This window comes from Mirounga angustirostris, unplaced genomic scaffold (genome assembly GCF_029215605.1).
Source record: "Mirounga angustirostris isolate CCGP_5_RB_7025 unplaced genomic scaffold, mMirAng1.0.hap1 SCAF_16, whole genome shotgun sequence".
Lineage (NCBI taxonomy): Eukaryota > Metazoa > Chordata > Mammalia > Carnivora > Phocidae > Mirounga > Mirounga angustirostris.
Window position 1 is genome coordinate 59,933,021 of NW_026991724.1, and position 27,914 is coordinate 59,960,934.

The 27,914-nt window shown below is 47.3% G+C and overlaps 2 protein-coding genes, 1 long non-coding RNA gene and 1 pseudogene across 5 annotated transcripts in view; 2 read left to right on the top strand and 2 right to left on the bottom strand.

Moving 5' to 3' along the window:
* The first annotated feature begins 1,848 nt into the window (after window positions 1–1,848).
* ZNF584 (zinc finger protein 584) lies at window positions 1,849–17,582 on the top strand. Of its 2 annotated transcripts, XM_064580284.1 has the most exons (5): window positions 1,849–2,320; window positions 2,896–2,980; window positions 3,187–3,313; window positions 12,799–12,921; window positions 13,531–17,582. In XM_064580284.1, exons 3-5 carry the CDS (start codon window positions 3,280–3,282, stop codon window positions 14,535–14,537), a joined length of 1,164 nt encoding a protein of 387 aa, XP_064436354.1. In that variant the 5' UTR covers window positions 1,849–2,320; window positions 2,896–2,980; window positions 3,187–3,279; the 3' UTR covers window positions 14,538–17,582. The 2 variants fall into 2 exon arrangements, with proteins under 2 accessions (XP_064436354.1, XP_045748441.1); XM_045892485.3 differs by lacking the exon at window positions 2,896–2,980 and having other exon boundaries at window positions 1,850–2,320.
* On the bottom strand, window positions 7,749–12,799 carry LOC123856229 (dnaJ homolog subfamily A member 1-like; annotated as a pseudogene).
* A 150-nt stretch (window positions 17,583–17,732) lies between the features above and the next one.
* Window positions 17,733–27,372, bottom strand: ZNF132 (zinc finger protein 132). Of its 2 annotated transcripts, none has more exons than XM_045892378.3 (3): window positions 26,801–27,372; window positions 24,207–24,375; window positions 17,733–22,420 (listed from the first exon to the last, which is right to left on the bottom strand). In XM_045892378.3, exons 1-3 carry the CDS (start codon window positions 26,813–26,815, stop codon window positions 20,466–20,468), a joined length of 2,139 nt encoding a protein of 712 aa, XP_045748334.1. In that variant the 5' UTR covers window positions 26,816–27,372; the 3' UTR covers window positions 17,733–20,465. The 2 variants fall into 2 exon arrangements, with proteins under 2 accessions (XP_045748334.1, XP_064436310.1); XM_064580240.1 differs by lacking the exon at window positions 26,801–27,372 and adding an exon at window positions 25,380–25,851.
* Window positions 27,331–27,914, top strand: part of LOC135362775 (uncharacterized) — a 37,741-nt gene continuing 37,157 nt past the window's right edge. The window contains exon 1 of the long non-coding RNA XR_010407971.1: window positions 27,331–27,884. This is a non-coding gene — a long non-coding RNA (uncharacterized LOC135362775). The remainder of the gene's footprint in view (window positions 27,885–27,914) is intronic.

Consider the following 27,914-nt stretch of genomic DNA (forward strand, 5'->3'; position numbering starts at 1 on the left):
TGGGATCGAGCCCCGCATCGGGCTCCCTGCTCTGCGGGGAGCCTGCTTCTCCCTCTCCCTCTCCCACTCCCCCAGCTTGTGTTCCTTCTCTCGCTGTGTCTCTCTCTGTCAAATAAAATCTTAAAAAAAAAAAAGAGGATGAAAAACAGTAGGGGGTCAGGGAGGCTCCAGGATCTGAGACAACATGGGTCAGACACCAGGTGTGAGAATAGCCCACCTCAGGCAGTCACCAGGGCTGGTCTCCTCACCAATTCTAGTAGGGTAACCACAGGGAATGTGGAAGCCACTAGAGCCATGGGGGCTGATGAGGTTTGTGAGAATCCACCCCAGGAGAGGTCAACCCCCCTTAAGAGACTATAGCCCCTGAGGATCATCTGTACATGAACAACACTGATGTTCACAACCTGAACCTCCAGGGAAGGTCTCCAAGAAAGAGCCCAGTGGCCCCACAAACAATGACCACGTCAGTGCATGAAATGCTGGGGATCTTACACAAAGGGACTGAGCTGGACATAACCTGCTGCAAAGATTTACAGACTTCTGATTGCTGATCTCAGCTGCTCATGGCCCCTTGGTAGAATGTGTGGGGGTTGCTCACAGCAGCCTGGGAGAGGAGGTAGCATGGCCTGGGCCTGAGTTCCAGGACCAATAGCAGTTTTCAAGGGGAACATGGCAAGAGCAGAGCAAACAGTTTTCTAGTTGTGGGAGTGCGAAGCCAGTGGCCTGACCCAGAGAAGCCACCAGGACAAAGTTCTCAAGCATCACGCTGGGGTAGGCTTCTCTGGGACTCGCCTAAGTGCTCTGCTCTTCCTAGGAGACTCAGTACCACATGCTCCAGGATGAGTGCATCTGAATTCAGTGCAAGACATCCAGGGGCTGAGTTCTCCTGCCAGCCTCCTAGCTGGATGTGCCCAGGACCTTTCCCCCTGACATCCTCAACAACACGCTCACCCTCCTCCACAAGGCCCCCTACTTGAGTTGGCACCATGGCTTGACAGGGGGCAGGCTACCAGCCTACTGTCCTCTGAACATGTGCCAGAACCATCCCCAGCACCCGAGACCTGCCTGAGTCCAGCAGCCCAGGCACTGAAGACTCAACACTTCTAAAATCCAACTGCTTATCTTCCCCGACACCAACCCCCCTCGTGACAAGGTCCCCTGCCTCCCCCCGCCCCCAGCTGCTCACTGAACTCAGGCTGGAGAGTCTTTCCTTTTTATTTTTATTTTATTTATTTATTATTTTTTAAAGATTTTATTTATTTATTTGACAGAGAGAGACACAGCGAGAGGGGGAAGACAAGCAGGGAGAGTGGGAGGGGGGGAAGCAGGCTTCCCGCGGAGCAGGGAGCCCCATGCGGGTCTCGATCCCACGACTCTGAGATCATGACCTGAATTGAAGGAGGACGCTTCACCGACTGAGCCACCCAGGCGCCCCTGGAGAGTGTTTTCCGAGCTCAGTCTCCTGCTCTGTGAAGCAGACACAGCGTCAAACGGGATGACTCACGGGCGGTCGCGGGCACGACGGGCTTTGTCACCTCTCTACGGCTGGGACACCAGGGCTCGGAACACTCGCTGCGCTCACGGCGCGCACACGGTGCGGTGCTCACTCTCACACCTCCCCTACTCGCGTTCCCTCGGCTCCCAGGAGCCTCTCAGACTCCGACCACCACGCAGCGACGCGGTCCGTCCCCCGGCGTGGCTCCGGGGGAGGAGTCCGGCGCCGGAAGTCCCTCCTCCGTCGGCGCGGCTCGCCGCAGCGCTCCTGTCTTGGGCCGTCATTGGTTCCATCGGCACGAGCGCCCTGCCGCGCCCCCGCCCGTCGCCTTGGCAACGAGCAAGCGGCACCGCGAGGGGAGCTGGGAAATGAGGTCCTAAAGTGACGCGGCGTGAGTTAGTGGAGGTAGCTGAGGCGGCCGGACTTCCGGCGTTGCCCTCGAGGTGCTCCTTCTGCCGCTGTGGGTCGGGACGAGTATCTCCAGAGCTGCGCGGCGGGCCCATTTCCTTTAGAGGCCGCTCCGCGGAGGACAGGGGCGGGACCCCCGTCGCGCCTGTGCACGCGCTGGGACTCCCCGGAGGACCCCCTCTTCCTGAGACTCGATGTTGCCCCCTGCGGAACGGGCGCCGGAGGGTCTGGGCCTCCCACAGGCGGCTTCCTGGGCCTTGGGCACATTTTGGTCCTAGCTTCGAAGGTCCCACGGTCGGCCGGAGGCTCCTGCGCCCAAAGCGGGTGGTAGGTACGGAGCTGAGCTGAAGAGGCCGAAATTCGGCGCCTGCCGCGGCCATGCTCCGCCCACAGCTTCCTTTGGCCGAGGAGGCGCCGGTGAGTGGAAGGTGCCCCAGTGGGTCCGGTTCTGAATGAGCCCAGGAGAAGCGGGGAAGGCTGTGGCTGGTGAAGCAGAGGTGGGAGAGGGCCAGGGGTCTCGGAGGTCCGTGAGTGGTTTGGCCAGCTGAGGGCTGAAGCTAGAACAGGACCGGGTGGGCAGGTCTTGAGTTCAGAGCGGAGGGGATGCTCTTAGCAATGAACCATGAAGGAGTGGGGTTCGACTGGGGCAGGATGGGATTGTGGTTGCGCCCAGTGGTGTCACTCTGGAGACACCATGTGCAGAACGAGCACGTGAGGGATTCCAGTGAGTTGCCAATGGGGTGGACCGGTGAGACTGTGGGCTGGGGGTGTGGAGCTGTAACATGCTGTGGTACGAAGACTTACGTGCATGTCAGGCAGGAGGGCAAACTGGAAGGTCTGGGACCAGGTACTGGGATGTGAGAGAGAAGGGTGAGCATAGGTGTGGTTGCCACTGGGAGGTGATCTGAGACATAGAGGGAATTGGCTGATAGGAGGTAGGGTGGGACCTGTGTGTCTGGCTGGAACACAGATGGCATCTGTCTGGTCACCAGCCTGTTGTTGCTGTGGGCAGGATGCAGAGTCCGATAGTAACTGAGGAGAGGCACCAATGGAACTGGGCCCTGGCAATCCTCTGAGGTAAGGGTCTTAAGAGGAGGGAGGTAGAGGGTTTGCCTCGAGTGGGAATGGGGTTTAGGGCTCAGAGGGAAAGATGATGTCAGTGAGACATGTGGCAGGACCCCGAGACACTGATCAAGGGCGTGGATGTGTTCCTTTGTCCATGTGTTGGTTGGCTCTTCTGCCCACTGTTGACCCCTAAGGCTCAGTTGAATCAATCATTACAGGGCTTGGTGACCTTTGAGGATGTGGCTGTGTATTTCTCCCGGGAGGAGTGGGGGCTCCTTAATCTGACCCAGAGGAGCCTGTACCGGGATGTGATGCTAGAGAACTTTGCACTTATTGGCTCGCTGGGTAAGTCTCTCACACTCTTCCCCAGCAGACTGACCACCTCTGCCTTTCCCCATAGGAAGGTGTGTGCATCCTAAAGCCCCACCACAGAGGCTGTTTCCTTCCCAGGTTCCCTGTGGTTGGTGCTGTGGGTACTGGCATTGGGCTGTGTGTTCTTCCTCTGCCTCCTTCTTAGCAGCCTTGTTAGCAGCCTCAACAGCTGTTGCCCTATAGCCTCCCAGAGTAGGGCTTGGGGTGCAGGTATTTACAGTTTGCCCAACAGATTCCACTCAACCCTCCCTCTCTCTGTGACTCTGCTGAAGTCATGGCCCCTCTGTGCTATGGGTGTTGCCTTCCTTCAAAGGAGATTTTTATAGGGCTCTCCCCGGGCCAAACTTGACCCATGAATTCGAATTAGTAGATCAATTTGGGGAGTATTGTTATCTTAATATCTTTCAATTCATGAACATGAGATATCTTTCCATTTATTTAGTCTTCTTTAACTTTTTTCAACAATGTTTTGTAGTTTTCAGCATACAAGCCTAAATTTATTCCTAGGTAGATTATTCCTTTTGATGCAATTTTAAGTGGAATTGTTGTCTTAATTTCATTTTAGATTTTTCAGTGCTAGTATATAAAAATAGAGATTTTTGTATACTGATTTTTGTGTCCTATAGCCTTGCTAAACTCATTTATTAGTTCTAATAGTCTTTTTAAAGTCATATTTCATTTTTTATTATTATTAACATATAATGTATTATTTGTTTCAGGAGTACAGGTCTGTGATTCATCAGTCTTACACAATACACATCGCTCACCACAACACACACCCTCCCCAATGTCCATCACGCAGCCACCCCATCCCTCCCACGCCCCTCTACTCCAGCAACCCTCAGTTTGTTTGCTGAGATTAAGAGTCTCTTTTTTTTTTTTTTAAAGATTTTATTTATTTATTTGAGAGAGAGAATGAGATAGAGAGCATGAGAGGGGGGAGGGTCAGAGAGAGAGGCAGACTCCCCGCTGAGCAGGGAGCCTGACATGGGACTCGATCCCGGGACTCCAGGATCATGACCTGAGCCGAAGGCAGTCGCTCAACCAACTGAGCCACCCAGGCGCCTGAGATTAAGAGTCTCTTATGGTTTGTTTCCCTCTCTGGTTTCTTCTTGTTTCATTTTTTCCTCTCTTCCCCTATGATCCTCTGCCTTGTTTCTCAAATTCCACATATCCATGAGATTGTATGATAATTGTCTTTCTCTGATTAATTTATTTCGCTTAGCATAATACCCTCTAGTTCCATCCACATCGTTGCAAATGGTAAGGTTTCATTTTTTTGATGGCTGCATAATATTCCATTGTATATATATACCACATCTTCTTTATCCATTCATCTGTCGATGGACATCTGGACTCTTTCCATAGTTTGGCTTTGTGGACATTGCTGTTATAAACACTGGGGTGCAGGTGCCCCTTCAGATCACTACATTTGTATTTTTGGGGTAAATACCCAGTAGTGCAATTGGTGGGTCATAGGGTAGCTCTATTTTCAACTTTTTGAGGAACCTCGATACTGTTTCCCAGAGAGGCCGCACCAGCTTGCATTCCCACCAACAGTGTAGGAGGGTTCTCCTTTCTCCGAATCCTTGCCAACCTCTGTTGTTTCCTGACTTGCTAATTTTAGCCATTCTGACTGGTGTGAGGTGGTATCTCATTGTGGTTTTGGTTTGTATTTCCCTGATACTGAGTGCTGTTGAGCACTATATGTCTGTTGTCCATTTTGATGTCTTCTTTGGAGAAATGTCTGTTCATGTCTTCTGCCCATTATTTGTTTGCATTATTTGTTCCTTGGGTGTTGAGTTTGGTAAGTTATTTATAGATTTTGGGTACTAGCCCTTTTTCTGTTAGGTCATTTGCAAATATCTTCTCCCGTTCTGCCAGTTGTCTTCTGGTTTTGTTGACTGTTTCCTTTGCTGTGCAAAAGCTTTTTATCTTGATGAAGTCCCAATAGTTCATTTTTGCCCTTGCTTCCCTTGCCTTTGGCGATGTGTCCAGGAAGATGTTGCACAGCCAAGGTCGAAGAGGTTGCTGCCTGTGTTCTCCTCAAGGATTTTGATGGATTCCTGTCTCACATTTAGGTCTTTCATCCATTTTGAGACTCTTTTTGTGTGTGGTGTAAGGAAATGGTCCAGTTTCATTCTTCTGCATGTGGTTATCCAATTTTCCCAACACCATTTGTTGAAGAGACTGTCTTTTTTCCATTGGACATTCTTTACTGCTTTGTCAAAGATTAGTTGACCCTAGAGTTGAGGGTCCATTTCTGGGCTCTCTATTCTGTTCCATTGATCTATGTGTCTGTTTTTGTGCCAGTACCATGCTGTCTTGATGATGACAACTTTGTAATAGAGCTGGAAGTCCGGAACTGTGATGCCGCCAGCTTTGGTTTTCTTTTTCAACATTCCTCTGGCTATTTGGGGTCTTTTCTGGTTCCATACAAATTTTAGGATTATTTGTTTCATTTCTCTGAAAAAAGTTGATGGTATTTTGATAGGGATTGCATTGAATGGTAGATTGCTGTAGGTAGCATAGACATTTTCATTTTCACAGTATTCTTCAAATCCATGAGCATGGAATGTTTTTCCATTTCTTTGTGTCTTCCTCAATTTCTTTCATGAGTATCCCATAGTTTTCTGAGTACAGATTCTTTGCCTCTGTGGTTAGACTTATTCCTAGGTATCTTACGGTTTTGGGTGCAATGGTAAATGGGATTGACTCCTTAATTTCTTTCTTCTGTCTTGGTGGTGGTGTATAGAAATACCACTGATTTCTGTGCATTGATTTTTATATCCTGCCACTTTATTGAATTCCTGTATGAGTTCTAGCAGTTTTGGGGTGGAGTCTTTTGGGTTTTCCACATAAAGTATCATATCATCTGCAAAGAATGAGAGTTCGACTTCTTTGTCGATTCGGATGCCTTTTATTTCTTTTTGTTGTCTAATTGCTGAGGCTAGGCCTTCTAATACTATGTTGAATAGCAGTGGTGATAGTGGACATCCCTGCCGTGTTCCTGACCTTAGTGGGAAAGCTCTCAGTTTTTCCCCATTGAGAATGATCTTCGCTGTGGGTTTTTCATAGATGGCTTTTATGATATTGAGGTATGTACCCTTTATTGCTACACTGTGAAGAGTTTTAATCAAGAAAGTATGCTCTATTTTGTCAAATGCTTTTTCTGCATCTATTGAGAGTATCCTATGGTTCTTGTGCTTTCTTTTATTAATGTAGTGTATATCATTGACTGATTTGCTAATGTTGAACCAGCTTTGCACCCAGGAATAAATCCCACTTGATCGTGGTGAATAATCCTTTTAATGTACTGTTGGATCCCATTGGCTAGTATTTTGGTGAGAATTTTTGCATCCATGTTCATCAGGGATATTGGTCTGTAACTCTCCTTTTGGTGGGGTCTTTGTCTGGTTTTGGGATCAAGGTAATGCTGGCCTCATAAAATGAGTGTGGAAGATTTCCTTCCATTTTTATTTTTTGGAACAGTTTCAGAAGAATGGATATTAAATCTTCTTTAAATGTTTGGTAGAATTCCCCTGGGAAGCCATCTGGCCCTGGGCTCTTGTTTGTTGGGAGATTTTTTTTTTTTTTTAAGATTTTATTTATTCATTTGAGACACAGAGACACACACACAGAGAGAGCATGAGCAAGAGGAGAAGCAGAGGGAGAGGGAGAAGCAGGCTCCCCGCCGAGTCAGGAGCCCGATGTGGGGCTCTATCCCAGGACCTGAGCTGAAGGCAGACGCCTAACCATCTGAGCCACCCAGGCGCCCCTTTTGGGAGATTTTTGATGACTGCTTCAATTTCCTTGCTGGTTATGGGTCTGTTGAGGTTTTCTGTTTCTTCCTGGTTCAGTTTTGGTAGCTTATATGTCTCTAGGAATGCATCCATTTCTTCCAGATTGTCTATTTGTTGGCATATAGTTGCTCATAATATGTTCTTATAATTGTTTGGTGTTGGTTGTGATCTCTCCTCTTTCATTCATGATTTTATTTATTTGGGTCCTTTCTCTTTTCTTTTTGATAAGTCTGGCCAGGGGTTTATCAATCTTACTAATTCTTTCAAAGAACCAGCTCCTAGTTTTGTTGATCTGTTCTACTGTTCTTTTGGTTTCTGTTTCATTGATTTCTGCTCTGATCTTTATTATTTCTCTTCTCCTGCTGGGTTTAGGCTTTATCTGCTTTTCTTTCTCCAGCTCCTTTAGGTGTAGGGTTATGTTGTGTATTTGAGATCTTTCTTATTTCTTGAGAAAGGCTTGTATTGCTATATACGTCCTTCTTAGGACCGCCTTTGCTGCATCCCAAAGATTTTGAACAGTTGTGTTTTCATTTTCATTTGTTTCCATGAATTTTTAAAATTCTTCTTTAATTTCCTGGTTGACTCATTCATTCTTTAGTAGGATGCTCTTTAGCCTCCATGTATTTGAGTTCTTTCCAAGTTTCCTCTTGTGATTGAGTTTGAGTTTCAAAGCATTGTGGTCTGAAAATATACAGGGAATGATCCCAATCTTTTTACCGGTTGAGAACTGATTTGTGACCCACGATGTGATCTATTCTGTAGAATGTTCCATGTGCACTAGAGAAGAATGTGTATTCTGTAGCTTTGGGATGGATAGCTCTAATAGTTTTTTTTTGTTTTTTGTGGACTCCTTGATAGCTTTCCATATACATGACATCATGTCATCTGCAAATACATATATTTTTACCTCTTCTTTTGCTTAACTGACCTGGTTAGAACCTTCAGTACTTACTGAATAGAATTGGTGAGAGTAGACATCCTTGTCTTCTTCCCAGTCTTACGAGAAAAGCATTTAGTCTTTCACTAGTAAGTATGATGTTAGCTGTAGGTTTTTTGCAGTTGCCCTTTATAGGTGAGGAAGTTCCCTTCTTTTCTTAGTTTGTTGAGTACATTAATCATGAAAGATCATTAGATTTTGTCTAGTGCTTTCCCGTATCTATTGAAATGGTCATGTGATTTTTATCCTCTATTCTGTTAACACCGTATATTACCTTAATTGTTTTTCATATGTTCAACCTTGCATTACTAAGACAAATTCCACTCTGTCATAGTTTATAACCCTTTTATGTATTTCTGGATTTGGTTTACTAGTGTTTTGTTGAGTTTTGCATCTTTATTCATAAGAGCTATCAATGTATAGTTTTCTCATAATGTCTTTATTTGGATTGAGCATGAGTGTAATTTTGGCCTCAATGGATGAGTTGGGAAATGTTCCCTTTTCTTCTCTTTTCTGGAAGAGTGTGTGAAGTATTTGTGCTAATTCTTATTTCAGTGTTAATATTCATCAGTGAAACCCTTCTGGGCCTAATGTTTTTTTTTTTTCCCCCACTCCTGTGGGGGGAAAATTTTTTTGTTTTGTTTGTTTTTTAGTATAATTAGACTTTCTATTTCTTCTTGAGAGTCAATTTTGGTAGTTTGTGTCTTTTTTAGTAATTTGTCCTTTTTTTTTTTGAGCTTTTATATTTGAGTTTATTCTTCATTTAACTTTTAAAACACTACTATAGTTGAATATTAAAACAAAAACAATAGCAAGTAGTGAGCTATGATTATAGTCCTTCACTCATTCACTACTGCATATAACTGCCAGCAGTGTTATTCACTGGCCTCGTTAAGAGGTCTGACACTGAACATCACCCCAGGATGATGTTCATCTCCTCACAGGCTTCCCCATTGTAATGGTGCTGTCTTTCCTGATTTGGATCGAAGTCCACCAGTTCTGCCTGGTCCATTTCATCAATCTCTTCTACTTCCTTCCTCGCAGGTAGGAGTTTTTCCAGCAAAGAGAGTTTATCAGGAGAGAGAAAGCCAATCTCAGGAAAGTTTACCTTAAATTCGATGATTAGGCGACTTTTCTCATATGGTCTACGATAAATTGGCATGCCTTCATTTAGCACATACTTGATGTCTCCATGCTTGACAATTTGACCTGGGAGAGAGGTGATGACGAGTTTGGTTGTCAAGAGTAGATATTGGCGGGGTGCCTGGGTGGCTCAGTCGTTAAGCGTCTGCCTTTGGCTCATGTCATGATCCCAGAGTCCTGGGATCGAGCCCCACATCGGGCTCCCTGCTCAGTGGGAAGCCTGCTTCTCCCTCTCCCACTTCCCCTGCTTGTGTTCCCTCTCTCGCTGGGTCTCCTTCTGTCAAATAAATAAATAAAATCTTAAAAAAAAGAGTAGATATTGGCTTTTTTTTTTTTTTTAAGATTTTACTCATTTATTTGACAGAGAGAGAGAGAGAGAACAAGTAGGCAGAGAGGCAGGCAGAGGGAGAGGGAGAAGCAGGCCTCCCGCTGAGCAGGGAGCCCAATGTGGGGCTCGATCCCAGGACCCCGGGATCATGACCTGAGCCGAAGGCAGCGGCTTAACCAACTGAGCCACCCAGGCGCTCCGAGAGTAGATATTGGCTTTTGAAAGCCACACAGTGCTTCAACCAACTGTATGTCCATACACATGAAAAGGTCTTCTCCTTGTCAAGTAAAAACAGCGTGGTCCTTCTGATCTAAAATAATGATAATATCTCCTGGTTCCAGTCCTGGTTCTTGGTCTCCTTCTCCATGGAATGTTATCTTCTGGCCATCCTTCATGCCGTTGTCAATATGAACTTCTAGAATCTTCTTCTCTTGAACTGTCTTCCTTGCATTGCAGCTTTTACATCTATCTTTGGGACTGATCCATTCCCCATGGACCTGGCAATCCATGCACACAGATTGAATTTGCTGAACCATTCCAGGTCCTATCTGATGAATTCTTATTTGCATTCCAGTACCTTGGCAACTGGGACAACATTCGACTGCTCCTTACCAGCTCGGCCTTCACATTTATTGCAAATCACATTCTTTTGCAAAGCTAGTTTTCTTGTTGCACCATTATATAAATCTTCTAAGGTTACTGAGAGCTGATACACAATATTTTTACCTCTCCTTTATCTCTGCATCCTTCCTCCTCCTCCAAAAAACATATCAAAGATGCCCATGGGGGAGCCAAAACCACCACCAGCTCCACCTTCTTTAATTGCCTGTTCTCCTCCTTTGTCATATAATTCCCTTTTCTTTGCATCAGAGAGTACTTCGTAAGCTTGAGAAATCTTAAACTTCTCTCCTTCATTTGGATTCTTATCAGGGTGGTACTTCAAGGCCAGTTTCCTGTAGGCCTTTTTCAATTCCTCTTGGATGGCATTGGGTTTGACCCCCAAAACATCGTAGTAAGTGGTTTCTTTCACCATTTTCTACAGCTGGTGAGAGGGCCGAGGCCGGTGTGGGGAAGCGGGAAGGAGCACGTTGCTGGATGCAGCTCAGGCAGCCGCCGCTCCTCTGCGTCTCACCGAGCGTTCTGGAAAGTTCCCAGTAATTTGTCCATTTTATCTAAGTTACCTAATTTGTGGGCATATGTACAGTTGTTCATAGTATTTCCTTACAATCCTTTCTCTTAGTGATGTCCCCTTTTTCATTCCTGTTTTTAATAAATTGATTCTTCTTATTTTTTTCTTGTCAGTCTAGGTAGCAGTTTTTCAATTTTGTTGATCTTTTCAAAGATCCTAATTTTGGTTTTATTGATTCTCCTTTTCTAATCTCTATTTCATTTATCTCTGCTCGTTATCATTTCCTTCATTCTGCTAGCTTTGAATTTAGTCGCTTTTCTTTTTCCTATTTCTTGAGGCCTAAAGTTAGGCTATTGGTTTGAGATCTTTTTAAATATGGGTGCTGTGACATAATAAGAAATAAATATTTTGTCTTTATCCCCAATTCCTAGCACAGCTCCTAAAACACTTGGAGTCTCTGAAGTGGTAAGAGTGTCTTTTGTGTGCTAATGGAATGACTGGTGGGTGGGAGCTCCTAGATAGCTTCAGGATAGGAAGTGGCCACCAAAAACACCAGGGCATGATAGGAAGGTTGGATTTTGAGCTACCCCACCCCCATCCTTCCAGGCCCCCAGTCTCGCCAGCCTCTGGGGAGAGTACAGGGGCTGGAGACTGAACCAATCACCAGTGGCCAATGATTTAACTAATTATACATCATAATGAAATCTCCATAGAAACTCCTAAATAACAGGGTTCAGAGAGCTTCTAGGTTGCTGAGAAAGTGGTGCCACTGGAGGGCATGGATGCCGTCTTACCCTCTGCTTCCTCACCCCCCACTCCCATCTCCACCCCTGGTATACTTTGCCCTTTGCATCTCTTCCATTGGGCTGTTCCTGAGTTGTATACTTTATAATAATCTGGTAATACTAAGTAAACTCTTTTCCTCAGTTCTGTGAGCTTGAGAAGGGATCAATAATTGTGGGAATCCCTGATCTATAGCCAGTTGGTCAGAAGAATGGGAGTCTGGGACATCCAACTGTTGTCTGAAGTAGGGGCAGTCTTGTGAAACTGAGCCCTTAACCTGTGGGATCTGATGCTGATTCCAGGTAGTTAGTATCAGAATTTAATTGAATCCTTGGACAGCACGTTGGTGTCTGAGAGTTGGAGAAGTGATGTGGAACATCCGCCCTACACCTTACCCACATTTGGTGTTATGAGTAGGGGCGCCTGGATGGCTCAGTCGGTTAAGCGTCTGCCTTTGGCTGAGGTCATGATCCCAGGGTCCTGGGATCGAGCTCCACGTCAGACTCCCTGCTCAGCATGGAGTCTGCTTCTCCCTCTCCCTCTCCCCCTGCTTCTGCTCTCTCTCTCAAATAAATAAACAAAATCTTAAAAAAAAAAAAAAGAAGTGTTATGAGTAAAACAACATGGAGTTCTTTTAGCTCTGATTTTCCCTCCAAGAACTGCTATGTCCCATTACTTTTGGTATGTTGTGTTCATTTTCATTCATCTCAAAGTGCTTTGTAGTTTTCTTCGTGGTTATTTAGAAGTGTTTTATTTAAATTCCATAAATTTGTGAGTTTCCCAAATTTCTTTCTGTTGTTGATTTCTATTTTAATTCCGTTGTGGTCAGAGAATAGACTTTGTGTGATTTCAGTCCTCTGAAATATACTGAGACCTTTTTTATGTCCTAGCAAATGGTCTGTTCTGGGGAATGTTCCATGTGCACGTGAGAGCGTGAGAATACATATTCTGCTGTTGTTATGTGGCAGGCTATATAGATGTCTGTTAAGTCTAGTTGATTTCTAGTGTTAGTCAAGTGCTGTGTGCTTGTTTGTTTTCTGTCTAGTGGTTCTGTCCATTATTGAAAGTTAGAAGTTGAAATCTCCCACTATTGTTTCTCTGTCTTTTTACTTCATTTATGTCAGTTTACCTTCATGTAAGTTTCTTTCAGAATAAATTGTGGTAAAACACAACATGGGGTCTCCCTGCTTAACAAATTTTTAAATGTGCAGAGGAGGTTTATTTTCTAATACTCCGTTTCCTTCATGGTTGGCATGATGACATGAGCTTCCTGGTGGGGGGGAGGTGGGCAAGCCTTGGCTTGGGCTGGCCTCTTATTACCTTTCTCTCTCCTAGGATTTGCACCTTCAAGGTCCCATGTGGTTGCCCAACTGGAGAGTGAAGAAGAGCTCTGGGTGCCCAACATTGTGGACTGGACACTGGGTAGCAGAGCAGAGGTCAGGAAGGGTCCTGGTCCTGGTGAGTAGGGCTAGGCGATGACTTGGTTTCAGTGATGAGCTCACAGCATACTGGGTGTCTGTGTGCACTGGCATTTTGGTGCTGAGGCCAGTGACCACACACTATTCCCATCTTTCCTCTCCCTTCTGAACACACTGTGTGATCTTGCCATCTCTGCCATGACTCTCAGGACCTATGTGTCCCTGGCCTCTGCCAGTGTAGAGCTGTCCACTGGTGACTTGAGATGTGTACATACCCTTAAATAATACCTGAACACCAGCTACTCTGTTACAGTTGCCTTTTCATTGGAGCAAACACATCCTCTTCACAGTGCTCCCTGTCACCAGCAGCTGAGGCCCTGCTTGAAACCATTGCAAGGAGTGACTTGGAGATCCCACCTCTTCTCCCTGCATTGCTCCCATCTTGTGTCCTCGTCCCCACTGAGGTCCTTGCTATTCTGTGATCTGGCAGAGCCCTGTTCTGCTGGGCCAGCCCTTTCTCACCCAGACTTTTCCTAGCAACCTCCTGGCAGTTCTGTGGACTCCTGTTTGTATGTCTGACATGTGTTTGTGATGAAGCTGTCTCCTCCCTCTAATCCAGCTCTCAGTAACTGGCTTTTCTCTGTTTCAGGTTGTCCATGTAGACTGGAGGATGAGGAAGCCTCTCCAGAGCAGATCAAGAACTACAAAGTCTACCTATCAGAGAAGCCCCTTCTGTGTGGGGAGTCTGGAAAGGACGTCCCTACCACCTTAGGCCTCCTCCAGCACCAGGCCACCCACAGCAAGGAGAAGCTACACAAGAGCACCAAGCCTGCGGAGGCCTTCCAACCCAGCTCCAGTTGCCAGCAGCAGCAGGGCCTCCACACCACACAGAAGGCCTTCAAGTGCAGTGACTGTGGGAAAGCCTTCCTGAAGGCTTTTGCACTCCTCGACCATCTGATAACTCACCCCAAAGAGAGACCCTTTAGATGCCTGAAAGTTGGAAATGCCCCCAAGGAGAAATTCACCCATGTTAATTACCAAAAAATTCACACTGGAGAAACATCCCATGTGTGTAATGAGTGTGGAAAGGTCTTCAGTTACCCATCTAAACTGAGGAAGCACCAGAAGGTTCACACGGGCATAAAACCTTTCAAGTGTGATGAGTGTGGCAAAACCTTCAACCGTAAAGATGCACTTGTTCTGCACCAGAGAATTCACACTGGAGAAAGGCCTTATGAGTGCAGCGAATGTGGGAAAGCCTTCAGCGTTCTGTCTACTCTCATTCGGCACCGGAAAGTTCACATTGGAGAAAGGCCCTACGAGTGCAGGGAATGTGGGAAGTTCTTTAAATACAACCATAGCTTCATTCTTCACCAGAGAGTTCACACTGGAGAAAGGCCTTATGAGTGCAAGCAATGTGGGAAAACTTATGTGACCCGCTCTGGCCTGTATCAGCACTGGAAAGTTCACACTGGAGAACGGCCCTATGAGTGCAGCCTGTGTGGGAAGACCTTCACCACCAGGTCCTACCGCAATCGGCACCAGCAGTTCCATACTGAAGAGAGATCCTATGAATGTACAGAATGTGGGAAAGCCTTCAAACACAGTTCTACCCTCCTTCAGCACAAGAAAGTCCACACTGGAGAAAGGCCGTAAGAAGACAGGATGTTGGAAAGCCTGTAGCCAGGGCTGGGCACCTTGTTCAACATGAAAGGCCTCACTCCAGAAAGGAGACTGAGGAGAGTAGCCATTTGAAAGCTAAACCTAGCATACCCCAACATGTGCCCTGGGGTGGCAGGTGTGTAGGAAGCTTTCAGGAGCTAGGTTGCACTCCAACCTGCTGAGATTGTTGGCAGTGTTAAGTCACTGCTGGTTTCTGTGATAGAAGCCATCCCACTTCCACCACCTGGCAGGTGCTCAAGATGTGCATCAGCCATCTCAACGTGCTCTGGAACAGCAGACCTCCTTAGTCCCCACGCTGTATAGGAAAGAATCATGAGTGGTGGAACCCAGAATGGGCCTCATTCCCCGCCTCCAACTGGTTTAGGTATGTCTGTGACCAGGCTCTGGTCAAGAGTAGCTGAGCTGTGTCTAATGGGGGCTTCCAGAGAAGGTTAATCATTTCCATGGACACGGTTGACACTGTCACGGATTTATCCACCCCTGGAACTGACTGTCACACACTTCCCTGGAATGTATGGTAATAAAAGCTTTATTGTTTAAGCCACTTTTAATATTGGGGGTTCTGATCACTGTGTGTGGAGGGATTGAGAACAAGACTGGGCCCTGAAGAGAGGGACTGGCTTCTGTGGGGAGGGGTCCCTGACTTTTGTTGCCTTCCTGGGGATAGCAGGATGTCCCTCTCATGGCCATTACCCTGGTCCTGAGATGAAGACCCTGCAGTCCTGGGATGTGGCCAGTGCCCCTAGCATCTGTGCCCACCGTGGCCTTCATTGTTTTTGCTGCCAAGGGAGAGAAGTGGTTGAATGAACATATGTATCCATATCCACTGTTTTTTGGGGTCTTTTGATTTTAAAAATTTTGGAAACTAATTTCCCAAAAGTTCAATAAGATATCAGTTCAGCAAAACGTGTGTGTTGTTTGTAGATGTGTCCCTGGTCCAAAAATTATGCTTCCTGTCAAGAAGAGAACTTGGAGGCATGTTTAGAGAGAGAACTGTGACCCTAGACTTGAGGGGCTTTGAACCGCAGTGCTCAGCCATGTGTTGGGGTTGGAAACCACTGCTGCCTTCTGTAACTGGTTCTTCTCCCCGATCCCCCCCCCTCCCCCCCAATGGTGGGAGAGGTGATGACTACACAGGGTAGAAACCCCGGGCAGGCTTAAAAAGTCAGGGAACTTGTGTGTCTCGGTGGCTCAGTCAGCTAAGTGTCTGACTATGTATATTTGCTTATTTAGACATTTCATATAAATGGAATCACACAGTATATGTTTTTCTGTGAATGGGTTTCACAGAAACCATATTTTTGAGGTTCATCTGTGTTGTAGCACATATCAGGACTCCATTCCTTTTTATGGCCAAATAATATTCTATTGTGTAGATAAACCACAGTTTGTTTATTCATTCATCAGTTGATTAGGCATTTGTCTTTTTTTTTTTTTGATTTTATTTATTTATTTGACAGAGAGAGACACAGCGAGAGAGGGAACACAAGCAGGGGGAGTGGGTGAGAGGGAGAAGCAGGCTTCCTGTGGAGCAGAGAGCCTGATGTGGGGCTCGATCCCAGGACCCTGGGATCATGACCTGAGCTGAAGGCAGACACTTAACGACTGAGCCACCCAGGCGCCCCTGGGCATTTGTCTTGTTTCCACTTTTTGGGTATTATGAAAAACGTTGCTATGAATATTCAAGTACAAGTTTTGGCGTAAGTATGTTTTCATTTCTTTTGGGTAGATAAATAGAAATGGAATTGCCAAACTGTTTTCCAGATTGGCAGCACCATTTTATATTTCCACAGCAGTGTATGAGTATTCCAATTTTTCTACTTCCTTATCAACACTTATTATTGTCTGTTTTCCCATAGGTACCCTAGTGGGTGTGAAGTGCTATCTCACTGTAGTTTTGACTTGCATTTCTTTAATGACTAGTGACGTTGAGCAACTTTTCATGTGCTTATTGGCCGTGAGTGTGTGTGTGTGTGTGTAGCAGAGGCCTGGCATCAGGCCAAAGGTTCAGGCATCAAAGAGAAGAGAGAAACTGACACCAACTTGGAGAGAAAAATGCAGCAGAATTGGAGGAGTGGCAAAGTGGTGAAAGGTTGAGAAGACAGTGGAGAGTGTCCCTCATGGGGGAGGTCACAGGCCAGGGTCCAAGTGCAGGGAACTACTGTTGGATGGAGCTCAGAGAACTATCATTAGGGCAGAATGGGCAGTGTCAGTATAAAGACTGCATCAAAAACCTGTAGGCACCGGCCTGCTGGATTGAGTGAGCTGAAAGTGTTGGAACTACTGAGCCCCACAAAGGCTGGTATCCAGAACAGCTCAAAGGTCAGAGTCATGAGACTTTTGCCTGGAGTGTTCTAGCATCGCTGGCAAACATCTTCCTTCCCCAGCAGACTTGTTGCTGTGTACTGAGCCCCAGTGGAAGACCAGGCCTATTCAAGGAAAGCACAGAAGATTCTTCAACCATAAGCTGGGGGCCATTTAATGAATCTAATCAGCCACCCACACTGTACAAAGAATTGAGCTGTGATGACCAGTGTCTATCCTACCCCATTTGCTTAGAAGGCTTGATCCTCAGTGGCTCAGTTGGCCTTTATCTCTGATCCCACATGAGTCCTCCATGTTGGTAAAAGACATTACATCCAGGAAGGGAGGCCTGAGCAGGGTGGGGGATTCCCCCAAACATCTCATTGTGCTAGGGAGTACTTGAGCAGCCCTGCTGTAATCTTTGATTACTGCAAGCCCATCTTGGGTTCCACCTCTAATGTGGCTATCATTCCTTGTCTCTTCTGGGCTTTTGGGAAAAGTCACCCTGAGAAGAGGTGGCAGTAACACTGCCTTCCCACCCACCATGCAGTATGGATGGACACTGCACACCGAAGCCTCTCATGTCAGAAAGCTCTTGGTCTTTCTTCCCCCAGGTCTCATGGAAGGGCCCAGGGGAACACATATGGCTCACCCACAGGTTTTGGTAAACTGCTTTTGTACTGTACAAAATGTTTTTTGAAACGGCTTCTAATATAAAATCAAAAGCCACATAAAAATCTGAATATCTGTCTCTTCCCGAGACAGATAGCCAAGAGATCCGGGAAACTCATATTAAGTCCACCATGTTGTCTCCCCACCCCTTAAAAAGGACAGACTTCCTTGGTGGCTACCAGAAGTGGAGTAATGAATGCCATGGCTATGTGATTCTCTAAAACTCTGGCTACTCACATAAACCATTCTCCTGACCATGAGCTCTATCCTCTTTTTTTTTTTTTTTTTTTTTTAAGATTTTTATTTATTTGACAGAGAGACACAGTGAGAGAGGCAACACAAGCACGGAGTGTGGGAGGGGGAGAAGCAGGCCTCCCGCGGAGCAGGGAGCCCGATGCGGGGCTCAGTCCCAGGACCCTGGGATCATGACCTGAGCTAAAGGCAGATGCTTAACGACTGAGGCCACCCAGGTGCCCCGAGCTCTATCCTCTTGATGATGAGGTTCCTGTGTGGTGACAGCCATGAGGTAACGAGCACAGGGAGAATATAGGAATTCATAAAACATTTGTTTGGATTTCCATTACGAGTGATACGCAGGTCTGCAGGTCTTGAGTTCTTCACTCTTTTTTTTTTTTTTTTTTAATTTTATTTATTTATTTTGAGAGAGAGAGAATGAGAGAGAACACATGAAAGGGGATAGGGTCAGAGGGCAAAGCAGACTCCCCGCCGAGCAGGGAGCCCGATGCGGGACTCGATCCAGGGACTCCAGGATCGTGACCTGAGCCGAAGGCAGTCGCTTAACCAACTGAGCCACCCAGGCGCCCGAGTTCTTCACTCTTATCTCACTTGGCCAGAGTCACCTGGAAGGTTTTTTTTTCTTTATAAAGATTTTATTTATTTATTTTTTTAAAGATTTTATTTATTTGAGAGAGAGAATGAGATAGAGCATGAGAGGGGGGAGGGTCAGAGGGAGAAGCAGACTCCCTGCTGAGCAGGGAGCCCGATGCGGGACTCAATCCCGGGACTCCAGGATCATGACCTGAGCCGAAGGCAGTCACTTAACCAACTGAGCCACCCAGGCACCCTATAAAGATTTTATTTTTAAGTAATCTCTGCATCCACCTTGGGGCTCAATCTCACAACCTCAAGAACAAGAGTTGCATGCTCTACCAACTGAGCCAGCCAGGCACCCCAATCTGGAAGTTTTTGATGTACCTTTAGAATAGCCAAGTTCCCTTTAGTTTACCAGTCTGCTCCAAACCCAGTGTTTCTGGCTCCCAGATGGCCCCTGTAGATCTCAGATTAAGTTATATGTGCCTTACCTGCCTCAAGCTAATGGAGAACTGTGGTGCTCCTTTGTCCCTAATGGCAGTGCTGTAAATTCCTCCCAACTCCCTCTTACCTCACACCCATTGTTTCTCTATCCACTGGGCCTCTCCCCGCCTCCTAGGATCATATATCCTTATTAGGAACCAGAAGATAGCTTCTCCTCACATGGGGAAACCCAGACATCTCTCTAGGAACTAGGGACCCGCCTCCTAATCCAACAGACCATTCTAATGTTGCAGACTAGCATCCTCTTCCTTCAGGGTGAGCTCTGGGCCTTCAGATAACTCTGAAATACAGGCCACTATGTTCACTTTATGAGCCCTTCCGTTTTTCCCAGTCCTTTAGATGCACTGCAAACCCTAACCCTATGTTCCTTCTATACCCTGAGGTAGATGTTGTTAGGTGCCCTGTCTCAGCCATCCCTCACTCTACCCACTTCTTTTTTCGACCTACCCCCACCAAAACCCCCAAGATTAAAGGTGACGTGAGGGATGCCTGGGTGGCTCAGTTGGTTAAGCATCTGCCTTCAGCTCAGGTCATGATCCCAGGGTTCTGTGATCCAGCCCCCCACATTAGGCTCTCTGTTCAGCAGAGAGCCTGCTTCTCCCTCTCCCTCTGCCTGCCACGCCCCCAGCTTGTGCTCTCTCTCTGTGTCAGATAAATAAAATCTAAAATAAATAAATAAAGGTGTCTTGATCAGGGCACCTGGGTAGCTCACTTAGTCAAGCATCCGACTCTTGATTTCAGCTCAGGTCATGATCTCAGGGTGGTGATTCTGAGCCCTGGGTCAGGCTCCACGCTGGGCATGGAGCCTGCTTAGGATTCTCTCTCTCCTTCTGCCCCTTCCATCCCTCTCAAAAAAAAAAAAAAAGACTTGATTACTAAGGTCTTTATTATCATGCAGAATAGAGAACACCAAGATAAGTGGTTCCAGGGGAGGGTGATGTGTGAGCTCATTGGATACATAATTGGGGTTACATGCAGACAAGACAACATCCATGAGGAATGTGTATCTGAGAAGCCCAAACTGGACATCCCTCAAGGCCCCTCGACCAGCATGGGGTTAGTTCACTTCCTAACCATTTTAGAGGCAATGGGAATGAAGCCATTCTAGTGGGCCCAGGACAATCCTGTTTCCCTCCAGGAAAGGGGAAGGGAGGCACAGGGAGCTGTTTTCTCCCTACATATGTAGATGATGGCTGCAAATATTTGGACCCAGGCAGGCTGGAAAGGGCTTTACGCTCCAGAGGGAAGAGAGCTCAGCCCTGGGCTGCTCAGAAAGGGCAGACTACCTTCTGAAGCCTTCTCCACACTAGTGGTACATGCAGGTAACTTCTCTGTGGGTATTCTGCATGAAGTTTGACTTGACTGAAGATCTTCTCAGAAGGACCATCTCTGTAAGGCTACATTCAGGTATGAATCCTTTTTTTTTTTTTTTAAAGATTTTATTTATTTATTTGAGACAGAGAATGAGAGACAGAGAGCATGAAAGGGAGGAGGGTCAGAGGGAGAAGCAGACTCCCTGCCGAGCAGGGAGCCCGATGTGGGACTCGATCCAGGGACTCCAGGATCATGACCTGAGCCGAAGGCAGTCGCTCAACCAACTGAGCCACCCAGGTGCCCGGTATGAATCCTTTTATGCTGAGTAAGATTGCAGAGGCGGCTGAAGATTTTCCCACAGTGGTCACACTCGTAAGTCCTTTCTCTGGTGTGAACTATCTGGTGTCGAACAAGTGTAGATCTTTCACTAAAGGCTTTCCCACATTGGCTGCACTCATAGGGCCTTTCTTGTGTGTGAACTCTCTGGTGACGAACCAGGTGAGAGTTATTGCTAAAGGCTCTCCCACATTCACTGCATTCATAAGGCCTTTCTCCAGTGTGAACTCTCCAGTGATAAATGAGGCTGGACTTTCGGCTAAAGAATTTCCCACATTCAGTGCACTCATAAGGTCTTTCTCCAGTGTGAACTTTCTGATGTTTAATGAGAATGGAGTTCTGGCTAAAGAATTTCCCACATTCACTGCACTCATAAGGCCTTTCTCTTGTGTGAACTCTCCAGTGCTCAATGAGACTGGAACTGTGTGCAAAGGCTTTCCCACATTCACTGCACTCATAAGGTCTTTCCCCGGTGTGAATTCTCCAGTGCTGAATCAGGCTGGAGCTGCGGCTGAAAGCCTTTCTACATTCACTGCATTCATAAGGCCTTTGCCCAGTATGTACTTTCTGGTGCTGAATGAGGGTGGAGCTATTGCTGAAGGCTTTCCCACATTCAGTACACTCAAAAGGCCGTTCTCCAGTGTGAACTTTCTGATGTCGAAGGAGGTGGGAGCTTTGGCTGAAGTCTCTTCCACATTCACTGCACTCAAAAGGCCGTTCTCCAGTGTGAACTTTCTGGTGCTGAGCAAGGTTGGAGTTATTGTTAAAAGCTCTTCCACACTCACTGCACTCATAAGGCCTTTCTCCAGTGTGAACTCTCCAGTGCTGAATGAGGGCAGAGCTGCGGCTAAAGGCTTTACCACACTGATTGCACTCATAAGGTCTCACTTGGGTGTGAACTTTCTGGTGCCGAAGGAAATTGGAGCTTTGGCTGAAGGCTCTTCCACATTTGCTGCACTCAAAAGGCCTTTCTCCAGTGTGAACTTTCTCATGCCGAGTGAGATGTGACCTGTTATTAAAGGCTTTCCCACATTCACTGCACTTATAAGGCCTTTCTCCTGTGTGAATTCTCTGGTGATGAACAAGTGTGAGTTTGTGGTTGAAGGTTTTCCAACAATCACTGCACTCATAATATTTTACTCCAGTGTGAAATTTCTGGTGCTTCCTCAGTTTAGAAGCATGAGTGAAGGTCTTCCCACATGCTTTACACACATGGCATGTTTCTCGATCATGACTTTTTTGGTGATTAACAAGGGTTGATTTCTCCTCTAAGGAATTTCCAACTGTTGGGCATCTAAATGTTGTCTCTTGAGAGTGAGTTCTCAGGTGGTTGAGGAGGATGGAGGTCTTCTGAAAGGCTTTTCCACAGTTGCTGCACTTAAATAGCTTCTGTGTGGTATGGACTTTTGTGAGCTGCTCAAGATTAGAGCTGTGTGAAAAGGTCTCCCTGCACTCTGTGCTCCTTTGTGGCTTCCTGCTGCTGTCAATGGCTGGGTGCTGGAAGAGGTCATCGCTGTCCAAGGCATCCTTACCACCTTCCCCACAAGTGAAGAGCTTCTCTGACAGGTGAACTGTAAGATTTTCCACAAATGAATCCTTGTCCTTGTCCCATCTAAAGGGCTTTTCTCCACTGAGCTCCTTCTGGTGCTGGTGAAGGTTTGTACTGAACCAAAATTCTCTTCCACATGTTCCACATGTGTAGAAGGTCTCCTCAGGATATATTCTTTGATGTTCATTCAGGTGCAAAATGTCTTTCAAGAATGGGCCACATATATCACAGGTGTCAGCCTTCTGGGTGGAAGGATTTGCACTGGGGATCCTGACCTGTGACATCCCTTCTACAGAAGTATTCTGCTTGGAATGGGCCCCCTCATCTTCCACTCCATGCCAACAACCTGAAAGCAGAGAAGTTTCTGGCAAACTGAGTGTTCTACTTGGTGGAAAGGATGACTTCATTAGAAATGTGTGGCTGACATATACAGGACTGGGTCCAAGGGATGGTGACAGGCCAAGGGTCCAGAATAAGAATGAAGAGCCTACTGTGCAGGACAGGGCCTAGCCAAGCTACAGAATAAAGGCGGCCTTACTAGAGGCAAGGACAAAGAGAAGGACAAAGGACTTGTGTGTGTGTGTGTGTGTGTGTGTGTGCCAATAAGCACATGAAAAGTTGCTCAAGGGGCGCCTGGGTGGCTCAGTCGTTAAGCGTCTGCCTTCGGCTCAGGTCATGATCCCAGGGTCCTGGGATCAAGCCCCGCATCAGGCTCCCTGCTCGGCGGGGAGCCTGCTTCTCCCTCTCCCACTCCCCCTGCTTGTGTTCCCTCTCTCGCTGTGTCTCTCTCTGTCAAATAAATAAATAAAATCTTTAGAAAAAAAAAAAGTTGCTCAACATCATCAGTCATTAAAGAAATGCAAATCAAAACTACAGTGAGATACCACTTCACACCCACTAGAGTATCTATAAAAACAGACAATAATAAGTGTTGATAAGGAAGTAGAAAAATTGGAATACTCATACACTGCTGTGGAAATAGAGAATGGTGCTGCCAATCTGGAAAACAGTTTGGCAATTCCATTTCTATTTATCTACCCAAAAGAAATGAAAACATACTTATGCAAAAACCTGTACTTGAATATTCATAGCAACATTTTTCATAACACCCAAAAAGTGGAAACAAGACAAATGCCCAATCAACTGATGAATGAATAAATAAACTGTGGTATATCTACAGAATAGAATATTATTTGGCCATAAAAAGGAATGAAGCCCTGATATGTGCTACAACATGGATAAACCTCAAATATATTATGCTAAATGAAAGCCATTCACAGAAAAACATACTGTGATTCCATTTATATGAAATGTCTAAATAAGCAAATATACATAGTCATAAAGTATATTAGCAATTGCCTAGGGCTAAAGGAGAAGGGATGAGGGAGGATGGGGAGTGACTGTTAATGGGTACAGTTTCTCTTTAGGTGATAAAAATGTTCTAAAATTAGATTATGGTGGGGCGTCTGGGTGGCTCAGTTGTTAAGCATCTGCCTTCGGCTGAGGTCATGATCCCAGGGTCCTGGGATCGAGCCCCACACTGGATTCCCTGCTCTGCGAGAGGCCTGCTTCTCCCTCTCCCACTCCCCCAACCTGTGTTCCCTCTCTCGCTGTGTCTCTGTCTGTCAAATAAATAAATAAAATCTTTAAAAAAGAGTAACAATAATAAAATTAGATTATGGTAGTATTTATACAACTGTGCAAATACACTAAAAATCACTGAATTATACACTTTAAAGTATGAACTTTGTGGTATACTCAATAAAATTATTTTTTTAAAAAAAGCCTCATGGGAGAAGGGACAGAATCTAGGCATGGCCCCATACTGGGTCACCCAGCCATGAACTGGTCAAGCTTAGTGGGATCCATCAGGCAGATGATAGGTGCCTGATCCCCAACCTCTCCTCCCACAAGGCCCCTGGGCAACAGCTATTGGGACTATTCATGAGGCTGTTGAGAGACATGGAGAATGCACACAGCTCAGTCCCAGCACCCACAACACCTATAACAGGAAACCTGGTAAGAACCAGTGCCTGGGGTCCAGCTTTGGGATGAACAGAAAACTTTCTATGGAAAGAAGGCAAGAGGGCAGAAGCTGGTCACCATGCTGGGGTGGGGCAGAAAGGCCTTACCAAGTGAGGTCATGAGCTCAAAGTTCTCCAGCATCACATGGTGGTACAGGCGTCTCTGAGTCTCATCAAGAAGCCCCCACTCCTCCTTGGAAAAATACACAGCCACATCTTCGAAGGTCACTGGGCTCTGCGATGACGAGACAGCTAAGCCAGGGGGCCAACAGATGGGCTGAAAAACAAAGAAAACAGTTAAATGGAGTCATCCAGGCCCTTGACGTATGGCTCAGAGTTCTGCTACATCTACCACTGGCATCTCCTCTTCTTGTGACCCCCTCAGTCCATCGTTCCCTTACTCACTTGCAGCTCCTCCTCCTCCTCAGGCCCCCATCTCAGAGGAGATAAGAGGCCCTGGCACCACTGGTGTCCCTCCCTCCTTGTAGTCCCACTGGTCACTGTATCCAGGCCAACACAATCCAGAGGAACAAAAAGCAGGTGGGCAGACAGATGCTGTCTGAGCTCTGGGCTGGCCAGGAACCCCTCCCCACACTAAACAAGCTCTCTTATGTTGTGTTTCTTGTCTCTCCAGATCACACCTCCCAAGTATAAAAAAATTCAGCCTCTCTTTTCTCCCTTAAGCCTCTAGTACCAGGGCCTGAGCACAATGGTTCACATTCCCTTACCTTGTACATGTCACTCTTTGGACTATACCATCATCATATCTCCCCCCCCCCAGTCCCCACCCCCTCCCTGTCCACACCACAGGCATCTATTAGTGTCTATATCCCACTATGCACATGGCCTACCCAACAAAGGCAACCAGGATCCAACACTGAGCCTGGCTTGCCTCACATCTCCAAAAACCACAACTGCCAGAAACAACCTTCACTTCTAGTTAATGCCTCCCCTCCTGGCCCTGCTTCAGCCTTCAGTTCTCCAGAACCATGAGTAGATCTTAAACACTGCTGCTCTCTTCCACCTCTATCCTTATACATGCCGACCCCTCACCAGTCATAGCTGTTCTCACTCTTCCTACTAGACAAATCCCAGATCTACTGCCCCCCTACCATTGGCTTGGGGACTCTTAGCTTAGACTGACCCTTTCTACTCCTGATTATTCTCCAGCCTGACACCCACTCCCTCCCCCACCCCAGTCCCCAAGGAGGATGGCCACAAAAACCTGGTGAGCTATAGAGAGGTAAACTGGTCTCACCTCAGGCCCCACTGTCATCCTACCTCTGTTACTTTCATGCTTCATTTTTTCATCCCAGGTCTAGTCTCTGGTCAGAGGCTTGATCACCATTCTGGTCAACCCACAGCCACACATAATGTCCACACACAAGTCTTCATCCCTTGGATGTCTCCAGCCTGGGCCTGATATAAAGCATACTTGGTACCTCAATTTGGCCATCTGTAGGATACATCAAATACAATATGGCCAAAACCCAAATCTTTGCCTTCCCCCTGATATCAACTCACTCTAACTTCCACATCTGAAAAACCTATCTGGGTCCAACCTACTGCTTCACATCAGGAAATCTAGTCCACCCTAGTTAAAAAGTTCAAGAGCCAACAATTTCTCCTACTTCCACCTTTGGTCCAAAAGCACATACACCTGAACTATTCCAGTCACTCAGTGAAAGACTCAGTGGTCTTCCTGCCTCCAACCTCACCTCTACCACCCCCTGACCAAATCTGTTCTCCACTCGGCATCCAGAGGGAGTTTATTAAGACCCAAGTCACTCTCCCGCTGTGTCTCTCTCTGTCAAATAAATAAATAAAATCTTTTAAATAATTAATTAATTAAAAAAAAAGGCCTGCGTCAGATCACCTCCCTTCTCTGCTCTAAACTTTCCACACTCCCATCACACTCAGAATAGAGACCCAGCTCCTCAGCTTGCCATTCCAGACCAGTATCTGTCCTCTGCTCTCTACGTCCACCAGACAAAATACAGACCTGCAGTTCCCTGAACACTTTCATCTTATACTCACCTCCAAGAAATTTGCACATGCTGGTCCCTGTGCTTGAGACACCCTTCCAGACCTTATCCCATAGGATTCCGGAAATGTGAATGTAAGGGGGAGGTTATCAAGAGGATGTGACTGTCAGCTGACCCATGTATGAGCTGGACCTGGGCAATGGGAGGCTTGTCATCACCTCCAGTCCTTGGAATGTGTATTCTTCCCCACTCCCAGAAATTCCCCCCAGGGACATAGCCTTGAGATTGTGATGCGGTGCTGAAACCATCTGGATGATATACGTGACTGAACCAAGTTAAGGTCTCTGTATAAACTTAAGATTCAGTGGGCTGATGTGGTCTACTCTTCTTGTGGCTGTCCAAGGCAAGCTTGCTGTGTACCTGCCCTTGCTTATTAAACCTGCCACCTACTAATCTGGAGTGACCTGCCTCTTTCTTCACTTTCTCCCTGCCCTCCACCTACGGGGTCGGTGTCAGATTACACCAGGGAAGCTCCCGAGGAGGTTGCCAACTCACAGTGAACCCCTCCATATAACCTCCGGCCTGGATTCCGGACGCTAGGAAAAGTGATTCTCTGGGCTCCAGACTCAAGTGTAGGTGAAGAGTCCCGTACAGGGGCTCCAGGATCAGGAGGACAGGGATCCCGGCGGGTGAGGGGCTGGGGCACCCTCCACTCACCTGCCCCGGGTCCATCAGCGACGCTGCTGGCCTGTTCAGTCTGTGGGTTGGGCGGGACCGTGCGAGGCGGCGACAGTGACAAACAATGAGGGCTCATCCAAACCCTCAAACCCCCACTGCCCGGGGTGACCGCGGGCTGACGGTCACACTACGGGCCTCAGTCTTCCCCAGCATAGAATGCGCCGAAGGACCTGGGGGCTGCATCCCGGGGCCGTGGGACGAAGGCGGTGTGTGGTGGCTCGTTACCTCCGTTCTACGTCTGGAGAAACCAAGGCTCAGGAAGAAGGAGCCATTAGCGGAGGGGGGAAAGTGCGTGCAGTGATGCGGTGACAGTCCCGGCACTTCCCTACCTGCCTCTCTGGTCCCAGCGGCCACCTGCCAAGCAACCCACCAACCGCGAAGTGAAGAGTGCATTGGCGACGCGGAAGTCCCGCCCCATCCTCCGCTGCTCTCGCAGAAACGCCCAGACTCTGAGCCAGCGGCGGCTCGAGGCTCGCAGCCCACACGACACTAGGTCCCTGAGCCAGTCGCGGTACCGCGGGGTCGTTGCCTAGGTGATCAGGACTGGCGCCCGCGCGTCGCTGCTCACGCGACGCAAACTACATTACCCAGAAAGCCCCTCACCGAGCGTCCGCTCGGGGTATCCCGGTGAGCGCCCGGGAGAGGGGCGTTTCCGAGCGCCCCGGCTGGACTCTGGCCAATGAGGGGCTAAGGGAGGGGCGCTTCCGGGACGGCCGCTGCCCTTTGGTCGCCACTTCCGGTATCCGGCCATTTCTTTGGCAGTTTGCCGTTTTATCCGAAGTGGCCGAGGGACCTTGCTGCCAGCCCGTGGACTGTGTCCAGGAGGCTCCGCGGGCCTGTGGGCGTGATGAGTGAGCGGACCGACTAGTCACGGCAGAAGAATCGTATCCTGGGCCCCACCGACTGGACTCTGAGTCCCAGCGTCCCAGGTCCCCGACTGAGCTCCAGCCTCGATGTTCAGGACAATGGAGCGTTCGCAGGTGCCGAGTCTTCATTCCAGAATCCAGTATGTTAAGATGTAGAGGGTACAGGCAGAGGGAGCTGCATGTGCAAAGACCCAGAGGTGAGACTGACCTGAGAACACTCAGGAGAT